Genomic DNA, 12,768 nt, shown 5'->3' with positions numbered 1-12,768 from the left:
GCGCCGGGTGGCTAAAGCACAGCAGGTTGGCACAGTAGGGGGCACAGGTGGTGCATCAGCCAGTCATCTCAGTCGACCCGTGGCACCTGGGTCTGCCCCGTGACCTCCTGCCAGCGGGCGTTCGACACTTCACGTGGCCTCAGGGTGCACATAGCCTGGCACAAGCGTCGTGGTGACGTCACCGCCACTTAGTGGCGAATGGCGGTTGTTGTTGTGTGTACACTGTGTGTGTGTGTACACTGTGTGTCCGAACCCCCGGCAAGGCCATCTACTTAATGACGAGAGAAAATTCACACGAAATGTCCTTTTCAATGAAGTCTTCCAGGTGTAAATTGATACAAGCTTTTAATGAAGAAATAAAATGATCTAATTCAAAACACAACACAATTCAAAGATGTTTCATTTTAAAACTTCAAAACGGAGCATGGGGTACTTGCGTGAATGCGTCCTTCGTGTGCAAATGTTGTGACTTTCCTGGCCTGAAGGCCTTCAATGTGTTGGACCATTAAATGGTGCACAGCGTCTCAACAACAGCAGTGGGGTTTGCTTCAACCGATAGGTAACGAACATCCAGACGTGAATCAGCAAGGAGCATTTCTAGTCCCAGTTAGACAAAATCTACGTCAACACATAAGACAAAACTACAATTCGTGTAACTTTCAAGTGGTATGCCTTGTAACTGATGAATGATCCGAGCGTGCTCCCTATTTAAAAGATAATGAGTTGCTCCAGAAGCAGACGCTTCGTGAAACACAAAAGTACCCTTTGACCTGTATCACAAGAACAACGGGTCTCACCCGAGTTCTCTGTACAGGTTACTTTCAAACACACACACTTTGTCCTAACATCACTTATTCAATGTTTGACCCTCAGAGACAAAACGTTACATGTACGCACACAATCAGACAAGTATTCTAAATTATTGACGGGCATATTAACATTGAATTACTGCAGCGAAATTGACTGCATCACGTTACATCGTATTAACAAGAAGCTATTTTTAAAAAAATACACCATCTGCTTAACAGTGTATGTAAACAAACTATTGTGTCATTCAAAACGAGTAAGCCATTGCATGCTGGCGTCTGAGTCAAAATTTTGCAAATTCTAAACATTACCTACAAACTACACAACTGAGATGACACATCAATCATCGCCCCCTACTGACAGGCTCTTGTCCACATGCAGGCTGGTGCAGGGCCACCACCTTGTGCCACACAGGGGCAGCTGCTACTTGGGGATGCTCTTCGAGTGTTTGAGATGCGATATGATACAAAACTCCGAATTGCTGAGGCAATTAAGCAAGCACCGTATAAATGCAAATATTATAACATAGTGAATGCTTGGGAGCTTATTGACTCTCGCTCCGGGTTAGAGATCTAGCCAAGCCACAGGTCCACAAATACTGGCCGCTCTTACTCTGCAAGTTGACAAAGGTGAATCTATTGGAGCTTCATTGTCTCAAGCTTACACATCGACTAACTGGTCTCCATTTGACTTTGTATTGTCGAAGAAGTCCAGCCACACCTCCACTTCCACAAACTGCTGGGAGTTTCCTCGCTCTGCCTCACAGTCAGAATTCTCCTCCTGCTTCACGTTGCCTCCATCGATGTGAAGGTCCCATTTTGGCGGTGAATCTTCATCTTCACATTTTACCGTCATATTTTCGCTCTTCACTATCACTTCACCACATTTCACCATCACCTCTTCATATTTCACCTTGATACCTTTAAAAGTGTCCAAGCTGGGATTTTATTCTGGTTTTTGTTTCATGAGGGATGGGCTGATCACAGCACTTTGACTTTCACAAGATGATTTCAGACTGCGACTCCGCTCCTTGTGGATTTTCTGATGCCTGTGTGACTTCTCTGGTGTGTTTTAAGAGCAGATGACCGTGAAAATGCCTTCCCACACACACTGCACCTGAAGGGTTTCTCTCCCGTGTGTGTTCTCTGGTGTCTTTGAAGAACTGCTGACTGTGCAAATGCCTTCTCACACAGAGTGCACTTGAAGGGCTTCTCTCCTGTGTGTGTTCTCCAGTGTGCTTTAAGAGTAGATGAATCTGAAAATGCCTTCCCACACACAGTGCACTTGAAGGGCTTCTCTCCTGTGTGTGTTCGCTGGTGTTTTATAAGAGCAGATGAATCTGAAAATGCCTTCCCACACACAGTGCACTTGAAGGGTTTCTCTCCCGTGTGTGTTCTCTGGTGCATTTTAAGAGCAGATGATCGTGAAAATGCCTTCCCACACACAGTGCACTTGAAGGGTTTCTCTCCCGTGTGTGTTCTCTGGTGTGTTACAAGAGCAGATGACCGTGAAAATGCCTCCCCACACACACTGCACCTGAAGGGTTTCTCTCCTGTGTGTGTTCTCTGGTGTGTTTTAAGAGTAGATGAATCTGAAAATGTCTTCCCACACACAGTGCACTTGAAGGGTTTCTCTCCCGTGCGTGTTTTCTGGTGTGTTTTAAGAGCAGATGACCGTGAAAATGCCTTCCCACACACACTGCACTTGAAGGGTTTCTCTCCCGTGTGTGTTCTCTGGTGTGCTTGAAGATTTGGTGACTGTGCAAACGCCTTCCCGCACAGAGTGCACCTGAAGGGTTTCTCTCCCGTGTGTGTTCTCTGGTGTGTTACAAGAGCAACCAACTTTGAAAATGCCTTCACACACATACTGCACTTGAAGGGTTTCTCTTCCGTGTGTGTTCTCTGGTGTGTTTTAAGATTAGACGAATCTGAAAATGCCTTCCCACACACACTGCACTTGAAGGGTTTCTCTCCTGTGTGTGTTCTCTGGTGTGTTACAAGAGCAGATGAGCATGAAAATGCCTTCACACACACACTGCACTTGAAGGGTTTCTCTCCTGTGTGTGTTCTCTGGTGTGTTACAAGAGCAGATGAGCATGAAAATGCCTTCAAACACATACTGCACTTGAAAGGTTTCTCTCCTGTGTGTGTTCTCTGGTGTTTCTGAAGAACTGATGGCCATGCAAATGCCTTGTTACACACACTACACTTGAAGGGTTTCTCTCCTGTGCGAGTTATCTGGTGCTGTGTAAAATTTACAGTCCGATCCGTGCTGTATGCACGCTGGTCGCTTGTTGTACCAAGCTGCTGTGCTGACTGCCTTTGCTCCATCAGACCAGCATCAGCTGCAAACAGAAAAAAGCATATCCACACCATCTACACGTCAGTATCGAGGCACAGAGGAATGCAAATATACACAGTCACATATCACTTACACGTCTTTACTTATTCATATATTCATGATATAGTGAAAAAGTTTCAAAAGTTCATCACACGGGCTGTTGTGGCACACAATGAGAGGGAAAATGGTTATAAACATGCCTGGAAGCCCTCGTATCTTCAAAATGAATGTTCACCCAAAACTCCGAGCACACAATTTCGGCTGTCTGGCTACAAAAGGAATATTTATAAAAGCTAAATTCAGCTGACATAGCAAAGGGTGTTGATGAAGCATACATACCACGGGGGGGTGGGACCTCAAGGCCAGCACCCAGCGGCAGGGTAAACAGTGGGGTGGGAGGGAAAACCCCCTAGGCAGATAAGAGTTGACTTAAGTTGGAGGGATCGAGGGGATTATCGATGAGTCAACGGCGAGGAACGCAGGCACAGAGACAATGGGAAGGGGGGGGGATGACGCGACCCCCCCCACCCCCCCCAACGGCCAGAGCGCTCAAAACGGCTGCAAAGAGGATTCGATTGGATGCGCAGGATGACGTCATGTGACCTGGGGGTTAAGGGGGGCTTTGGAGACGTAAGGAGGCCGGAGGGGCGGATTGTATCAGAGCTCTTCTGGAGCGGCGGAGGAGACCAGCCGTCCCCAGCGTCCGTGCGACGCATGCGGGGTGGAGCTGGAAACGATCGGCCAGAAAAAGTCCCCGAGGCGAGCATCTTCCCCAGCCCCCATGGGGCAGCTGAAGAGGTGAGTGGGTACGGGGAGGGGGGCCAATTGAGTCAGCTCGAGCTTGGGGGATAGATGCACTCTGCGACGGCCAGGTGACAGGAGGTTAGGCGCTGTCCGAAGGGTGCTGGCTGGAGGGGGCCATAAACGGGGGTCCCTATTCGGAAATAAATCTGAGCACAGACTGACGTTGTGACGCGTGGTGCATGTGTGCGTGTGAAGAGCGGTGGGACAGCGATCGGCGTATGACGGTGTGTGGGTGACTATAAATCAGTGTGGGTGTGTCGCGCGCGCATATTAAACTACCAACGGTGGCCCGCGCCAGCGTCTGTCTGTGCGTGCACCACGGTGTTAACGGTGAGACACACGCGAGTGTCACTAGTGTCTGTGCGTGCACCGCCGTGTTAACGGTGAGACACACGTGTCACTAGTGTCTGTGCGTGCACCGCGGTGTTAACGGTGAGACACGCACGAGTGTCACTAGTGTCTGTGTGTGCACCGCCGTGTTAACGGTGAGACACACACGCTAGTATCACTAGTGTCTGTGTGTGCACCACAGTGTTAACGGTGAGACACACACGAGTGTCACTAGTGTCTGTGTGTGCACCGCGGTGTTAACGGTGAGACACACGCGAGTGTCACTAGTGTCTGTGTGTGCACCACGGTGTTAACGGTGAGACACGCACGAGTGTCACTAGTGTCTGTGTGTGCACCGCGGTGTTAACGGTGAGACACACGCTAGTGTCACTAGTGTCTGTGCGTGCACCGCGGTGTTAACGGTGAGACACACGCTAGTGTCACTAGTGTCTGTGCGTGCACCACGGTGTTAACGGTGAGACACGCACGAGTGTCACTAGTGTCTGTGCGAGCCCCACGGTGTTAACGGTGAGACACACGCGAGTGTCACTAGTGTCTGTGCGTGCACCGCCGTGTTAACGGTGAGACACACGAGTGTCACTAGTGTCTGTGTGTGCACCGCGGTGTTAACGGTGAGACACACGCGAGTGGGTGGGTGGGGGGGGCATCAGTCCCCACCCATTAGGCGTGGCGCCCCCCCCCCCGCTCGTGGTGAGTGAGAGGGAGATCAGCCCCCACGTAATGGGGAGTGGGGGGGGGGCATGAGCCCCCACAAACGCTGGGGATGAACAGATCCGACTTCAGCTGCATGTGTGTGCTGTGTTCACCTCCTGTTTCCATTCGTATAAAGAGTTCCAGAGGAAAACAAAAATAAACTATTGTTTTGATATAACCTCCGTGTTCAACAGAGTTAATAGACTTCACTGCAAACACAAACTTGACACTGTCACACACTGCCATGAGTAAACAGAACAGGTGGTGGTGTGACCAGAACCATGCCTGGCCACCTTCATCTGCTCAGCATTAATTCTTCCTCACTCCACCAAGTAATGAATCGAGGATCAATCAACATAGCCGAGGCTATCCGTGTATCTGTCTCTCTCTCCCCGTGGTGAAGGTGTTCCCCTCCACACATTCAGAGTAAACAGCGGCACGCGCTTAGCGTCTTTGACCGATAGATACATTGACACACGTATTGTTGGTTCTTTCAGTAAAGTAACGTAGATAGAAAATAAAAATAACAGATTAAATTCAATAAGATAAAGACCACTTGTGTTGCGATCGAAACGTCGTCGGTTTTTTGCTTTATTTAAAAAAAAAATATTTTTCATTTATTTTTATTATCTGTTATTTTCATTTAATTTTCTATCTACGTAACTTTACCGAAAGAACCAAGAATGTTAATTCCTGCAGTCACCAAAGTTTTAAGTCAAAACATTCACACACGTTGACAAAGCCTCACCTTGTGTTGTTGTGGGCAGGTCGCTTCTGATAACAAGAGCGGTATAGCAGCTCAAGCGGGCTTGGCCTGCTAACAAAAGAACGAAAATAAAAACTGCGTGAATATTGACAATAAAACAAAGTTACAAAGTGGCGAGCCGGGTGAAGACAAATTAAACTTAAGCGAGATAATTAAAGTGAACGCAATCAGGCTAGGGCAGGAGGCAAGGCCCCGCGTGGCTAGGCCCCGCGTTGTAAAGTTCCAACCTGGACATCGATTCCCATGCTCGCTGCTACTCAACTGACATCCCTGAGAGAGAGAGGCTCTACCTTGGTAAACAACAACAACCACCACCATGAGAATTTCTCACCTCAGATTTCAGTGCAAGCGCGGATCGGCAGCCTCCTGTTACCTCACGACGTCACGCGGGTAAGCAGGTAACAGACGTCACTTCCGGGGTAAGAGACACGCCCCTCCCATGAGTAGCTCTGTAACTGAATAATTTATGTTAATATAAACTGCCCATATGTCGAGGGATGGGGCGTGGCTGCTGAACCCGACGGCTTCAACGAGCACAATATGTTAATGAACCACCAATCACTGGGCGTAGCTTTGCCCAAATAAAGATTGCCACTGGATTGATATCGACAGTGACCCATGCGGAGGTGACGTCACGCTCAAGAGCGCGGTGGACGGGGTTGGGGGAGTGTGAATACCTTGGTGACATGACGTCACTAGCGAGGTACACCTCCCGCTGGCACTTCATGCCTATGAAGTCATGCTGAGTGGTGACGTCACAGAGCGGGGATGGAGTTTAAGTTGATTTAGCTTCATTTTCCATTGCCCCCTCTCTTGGGTGCATGAACTCAGCAACAACGTGTGTACACGTACACACGTTGTTGTGTGTACACGTACACACGTACACACACTCCACCAAGTACACGTACACACACACAGTGTGTACATGTACACACTGTGTGTGTGTGGGTAGTCATCTGAGTCAGTAGACCCATGGCATCTTCTCATCAATTAATTTTTTTAATGAATTATTTTTGTTTGTTTGTATTACTTATTCACACACAGTACACACACACACACGTTACACACACAGTACACACACACAGTACACACACAGTACACACACACACACACACAGTACACACACACATGCACGGTACACACACACACACACGCACGTTACATACACACACACAGTACACACACACACGGTACACACAGACAGTACACACACACACAGTACACACACACGGTGCACACACACACGCACAGTACACATACACGATGCACACACACGCACGACACACACGCACAGTACACACACACTCACAGTACACACGCACAGTACACACACACACACGGTACACACACACGCACAGTACACACACACAGTACACACACACAGTACACAAACACGCACAGTACACACACACAGTACACACACACGCACGGTACACACGCACAGTACACACACACACATGCACACACACGCACAGTACACACGCACAGTACACACACACACGCACAGTACACGCACAGTACACACACACAGTACACACACACACAGTACACACGGCACGCCCACACTCCTTCAGTCACGTGACTAAGGTTGACGCGTCGCCCCGTCTCCCGAGGTGACCTCTTGGCTCTCTCGTCTCTCCTCGACACGTAGATTCATTTCTTACTCTTACCTAGAAACGTCATTGTCAGTCTGTCTGTGTCTCTGTGGACGCAACTTGCGAGGAATTGTACTCACACACTGTGGGGTTTACGTTTCAAATAAAGTGCCAAGATACCACGCGATAAGCTCCGTGGTGAGCCAGTGCTATTCCTATTTCCAATCCGTCAACATGAAAGTAGTTAAATTAACAATTTATTACCAATCTCCATATATATCAAAGGCAAAGTTGTGAACGTGTGTGTCTGTTCAAAATGTTTAGCGTACTTCCCGACACGCACCAAGCTTGAAATTTGCCATATGGGTAATTTCCAGACTGTACACTGTGCAAACATTATAAAAATAGACTTTTGTATATTTTTTGGGGGGGCGCGCAATAATGTATAAGCATGAAAACACCACGATACATAGGACTTACTTTGATTAGAATCTTGGAATTGATTGTGTACATGTTGAAATTGTTGAATGAGCATTTTGAGCACACTGCTGTTTTAATAAATGTTCATGATTCTGAGAATATAAGTGTAATTCTGAGCATCATAATGACCATAATGGAATTGTCATCATTAATGGGGGTGCAATGATTTTTATAATAGGAATGCGGTTTTGAGCATGACTATTGATATTTCGGACTCATTTATGACAATAGATTGATGACTTTGTTTTGCTCATCAATCAGGATACTGTTAATGATGCACATGCCCATAAATTGTTGAAATGACTAGAAATGCAAGTTGTGTATACTCTCCAACCCCATTCCTCTACCTACCCATTCCCTTGACGGGCTCCGTGCCCACTTAAACCCATGACGATGGCGGTGACGATTCCACCTCTCACCGTAACAATCAAAGCACCTCCAACTTCTGAATGCAAAGGTGCTGGTTGGTGCAACGCCAAAACACATCGTCAACGCCGCTCCCAAGCCCGCCCTACGTCAGTTACATCGTTAGAATCAACAAAATAAAAAGTTCCACAGAGGAAACTAAAATGACATTACGCAATCCCCAAAGTCGCACGGGGTAGGCTACACGACTCGGAGAACAACGTCAGACTTCAAGACTTGCATCGCCATCATCATCATTCTTCCTCTCCACAAGTCATCGCACGTCAATATTCAACAAGCTGCACACACGTGCAAGTCACCTCTCGACCCGCCACCTGCACAGTTAACGCGATCAGACCCGGGGGTCAAATTAAAATTGTGTCGTCTTTGGTGACGTATTACAATCGGTGTAATTTTAATGATGCACGTACAGCATGTACGTACAGCAACTGCTGTACGTACATGAAATTATATCATTGACAACGGGGTCTGCTTTTGCGGTATCTGCGTGCGGTCTTTTAATTATATAGATTTGTAGTCAGTTCATTAGTATGGGGTTCCTCTATAAGGAATTGTAATTGTAAAATGTATTACTTAATAATACGCTTCCAGGCCGCACTTAGCTTGTAGCAGTCAGAGCAGTTAACAAGTTGTCGAGAGGCAACTTGTTAAAAATTTAATTTAACGTAGGTATAAAATAAAATAAATTTGATTTATTAAAACATTTAATTTAATTTAACGTAGGTATAAAATAAATGTAATTTAAATAAAATAAATGTAATTTATAAAAAAAATTAATTTAAATAAAATAATCTAATTTATAAAAATGTTTATTTAACGTAGGTATAATATAAAATGTATTTAAATAATGTAATTTATTTTAAAAATTAAATTAAACGTAGGTATTAAATAAATGTAATTTAAATAAAATAAATTTAATTTATTAAAAATTTCAACTTAATTTAACGTAGCTATGAAATAAAATAAAGAAATTTTGATTTATTACAAATTTCAATTAAATTTAACGTAGGTATAAAATAAATTTAAATTAAGAACTCATTCATTTATTTAAAAAATACGTAGATATAAAACAAGTTTAAATCAACTTAATTAAAATTTTAAATCAAATTTAACGTAGGTATAAAATAAAATGTAATTAAATTAAATAATAAATATATATAAAAAATTCTACCTCCGTGACTTTACCGAAAGCAAAGAGTGTGGACCCACGTGACATCAAGGCTGTCCTAGTCTAGGCAAGGCCTCAGGGTGTACCGGGCCTTTCACAACAACAGCCGCAGCAGCAACAACGGTTCTCTTGAGAAAATGCTTTTTAAAAAAAGTCAACTTAGCTTACCTTGACACTCGCGAACTTTAATGATTAAAGTAATTAAAACAAAACTAAACACTCACACGCACATGGGCGCGCGCTGCTCAGCGTGTAGGGCATTAAAAATGGTAGCGTCCTCCCGCGATCTGATTGGTCGCCGCGTGCAAAAGTGGGGAGGAAATATTTGCCATCTGTTGCACAATGTGTCTCAGTGTCTGTTTGTGTCAGTATGTAAGTGTCTGTATGTAAGTGTCTATGTAAGTGTCTGTATGTAAGTGCCTGTATGTAAGTGTCTGTATGTAAGTGTCTGTATGTAAGTGTGTGTATGTAAGTGTCTGTATGTAAGTGTCTGTATGTAAGTGTCTCAAAATCTGTATGTAAATGTCTTTATGTAAGTGTCTGTATGTAAGTGTCTGTATGTAAGTGTCTGTATGTAAGTCTCAGTGTCTGTATGTCAGTGTGTGTTTGTAAGTGTCTGTATGTAAGTGTCTGTATTTAAGTGTGTCAGTGTCTGTAAGTAAGTGTCTAAGTAAGTGTCTGTATGTAAGTGTGTGTATGTAAGTGTCTGTATGTTAAGTGTTTGTATGTAAGTGTCTGTATGTGAATATCTCAGTGTCTGTATGTAAGTGTCTGTATGTAAGTGTCTGTATGTAAGTGTCTCAGTGTCTGTATGTAAGTGTCTGTATGTAAGTGTCTGTATGTAAGTGTCTCAGTGTCTGTATGTTAAGTGTCTGTATGTAAGTGTCTGTATGTAAGTGTCTCAGTGTCTGTATGTAAGTGTCTGTATGTAAGTGTCTCAGTGTCTGCATGTAAGTGTCTGTATGTAAGTGTCTGTATGTAAGTATCTGTATGTAAATGGCTGTGTGTAAGTGTCTGTATGTAAGTGTCTTAGTGTCTGTATGTAAGTGTCTGTATGTAAGTGTCTGTATGTGTCTGTATGTAAGTGTCTGTATGTAAGTGTCTGTATGTAAGTGTCTGTATGTAAGTGGCTGTATGTAAGTGTCTGTAAGTGTCTATATGTAAGTATCTGTATGTAAGTGTCTGTATGTAAGTTTCTGTATGTAAGTGTATGTTTGTAAGTGTCTGTATGTAAGTGTCTGTATGTAAGTGCCTGTTTGTAAGTGCCTGTATGTAAGTGTCTGTATGTAAGTGCCTCAGTGTCTGTATGTAAGTGTCTGTATGTACGTGTCTCAGTGTCTGTATGTAAGTGTCTGTATGTAAGCTTCTGTATGTAAGTGTCTGTAAGTAGTGTCTCTATGTAAGTGTCTCAGTGTCTGTATGTAAGTGTCTATATGTAAGTGTCTCAGTGTCTGTATGTAAGTGCCTGTATATAAGTGTCTGTATGTAAGTGTCTGTATGTAAGTGGCTGTATGTAAGTGTCTGTAAGTGTCTATATGTAAGTATCTGTATGTAAGTGTCTGTATGTAAGTTTCTGTATGTAAGTGCCTGTTTGTAAGTGCCTGTATGTAAGTGTCTGTATGTAAGTGCCTCAGTGTCTGTATGTAAGTGTCTGTATGTAAGTGTCTCAGTGTCTGTATGTAAGTGTCTGTATGTAAGCTTCTGTATGTAAGTGTCTGTAAGTAGTGTCTCTATGTAAGTGTCTCAGTGTCTGTATGTAAGTGTCTGTATGTAAGTGTCTCAGTGTCTGTATGTAAGTGCCTGTATGTAAGTGTCTGTATGTAAGTGCCTCAGTGTCTGTATGTAAGTGTCTGTATGTAAGTGTCTTAGTGTCTGTATGTAAGTGTCTGTATGTAAGCTTCTGTATGTAAGTGTCTGTAAGTAGTGTCTCTATGTAAGTGTCTCAGTGTCTGTATGTGAGTGTCTGTATGTAAGTGTCTCAGTGTCTGTATGTAAGTGTCTGTATGTAAGTGTCTGTATGTAAGTGTCTAAGTGTCTGTATGTAAGTGTCTTTATGTAAGAGTCTGTATGTAAGTGTCTCTATGTAAGTGTCTAAGTGTGTGTATGTAAGGGTCTGTATGTAGGTGTCTGTATGTAAGTGTCTGTATGTAAGTGTCTGTATGTAAGTGTTTGTATGTAAGTGTCTGTATGTAAGTGTCTAAGTGTCTGTTTGTGTCAGTATGTAAGTGTCTGTATGTAAGTGTCTATGTAAGTGTCTGTATGTAAGTGCCTGTATGTAAGTGTCTGTATGTAAGTGTCTGTATGTAAGTGTCTGTATGTAAGTGTCTGTATGTAAGTGTCTCAGTATCTGTATGTAAATGTCTTTATGTAAGTGTTAGTATGTAAGTGTCTGTATGTAAGTGTCTCAGTGTCTGTATGTAAGTTTCTGTATGTAAGTGTCTGTATGTAAGTGTCTCAGTGTCTGCATGTAAGTGTCTGTATGTAAGTGTCTGTATGTAAGTATCTGTATGTAAGTGTCTGTATGTAAGTTTCTGTATGTAAGTGTATGTTTGTAAGTGTCTGTATGTAAGTGTCTGTATGTAAGTGCCTGTTTGTAAGTGCCAGTATGTAAGTGTCTGTATGTAAGTGCCTCAGTGTCTGTATGTAAGTGTCTGTATGTACGTGTCTCAGTGTCTGTATGTAAGTGTCTGTATGTAAGCTTCTGTATGTAAGTGTCTGTAAGTAGTGTCTCTATGTAAGTGTCTCAGTGTCTGTATGTAAGTGTCTATATGTAAGTGTCTCAGTGTCTGTATGTAAGTGCCTGTATGTAAGTGTCTGTATGTAAGTGTCTGTATGTAAGTGGCTGTATGTAAGTGTCTGTAAGTGTCTATATGTAAGTATCTGTATGTAAGTGTCTGTATGTAAGTTTCTGTATGTAAGTGTATGTTTGTAAGTGTCTGTATGTAAGTGTCTGTATGTAAGTGTCTCAGTGTCTGCATGTAAGTGTCTGTATGTAAGTGTCTGTATGTAAGTATCTGTATGTAAATGGCTGTGTGTAAGTGTCTGTATGTAAGTGTCTTAGTGTCTGTATGTAAGTGTCTGTATGTAAGTGTCTGTATGTGTCTGTATGTAAGTGTCTGTATGTAAGTGTCTGTATGTAAGTGTCTGTATGTAAGTGGCTGTATGTAAGTGTCTGTAAGTGTCTATATGTAAGTATCTGTATGTAAGTGTCTGTATGTAAGTTTCTGTATGTAAGTGTATGTTTGTAAGTGTCTGTATGTAAGTGTCTGTATGTAAGTGCCTGTTTGTAAGTGCTAGTATGTAAGTGTCTGTATGTAAGTGCCTCAGTGTCTGTATGT

The 12,768-nt window shown here is 43.6% G+C and overlaps 1 protein-coding gene across 1 annotated transcript; it reads right to left on the bottom strand.

Moving 5' to 3' along the window:
• Positions 1-479: 479 nt before the first annotated feature.
• LOC142916523 (uncharacterized) lies at positions 480-3,147 on the bottom strand. The gene has a single exon (XM_076061653.1). The coding sequence runs from the start codon at positions 3,135-3,137 to the stop codon at positions 1,818-1,820; it is 1,320 nt and encodes a 439-aa protein (XP_075917768.1). The 5' UTR covers positions 3,138-3,147; the 3' UTR covers positions 480-1,817.
• Positions 3,148-12,768: the final 9,621 nt, after the last annotated feature.

The sequence above is a fragment of the Petromyzon marinus genome, unplaced genomic scaffold (assembly GCF_048934315.1).
Source record: "Petromyzon marinus isolate PM22_M1 ecotype Great Lakes invasive population unplaced genomic scaffold, UKy_Petmar_22M1.pri1.0 PM_G_Scaffold_4, whole genome shotgun sequence".
Lineage (NCBI taxonomy): Eukaryota > Metazoa > Chordata > Hyperoartia > Petromyzontiformes > Petromyzontidae > Petromyzon > Petromyzon marinus.
The sequence above is the reverse complement of the archived record's forward strand: the minus strand, read 5'-3'. Positions and strand labels throughout refer to the sequence as shown.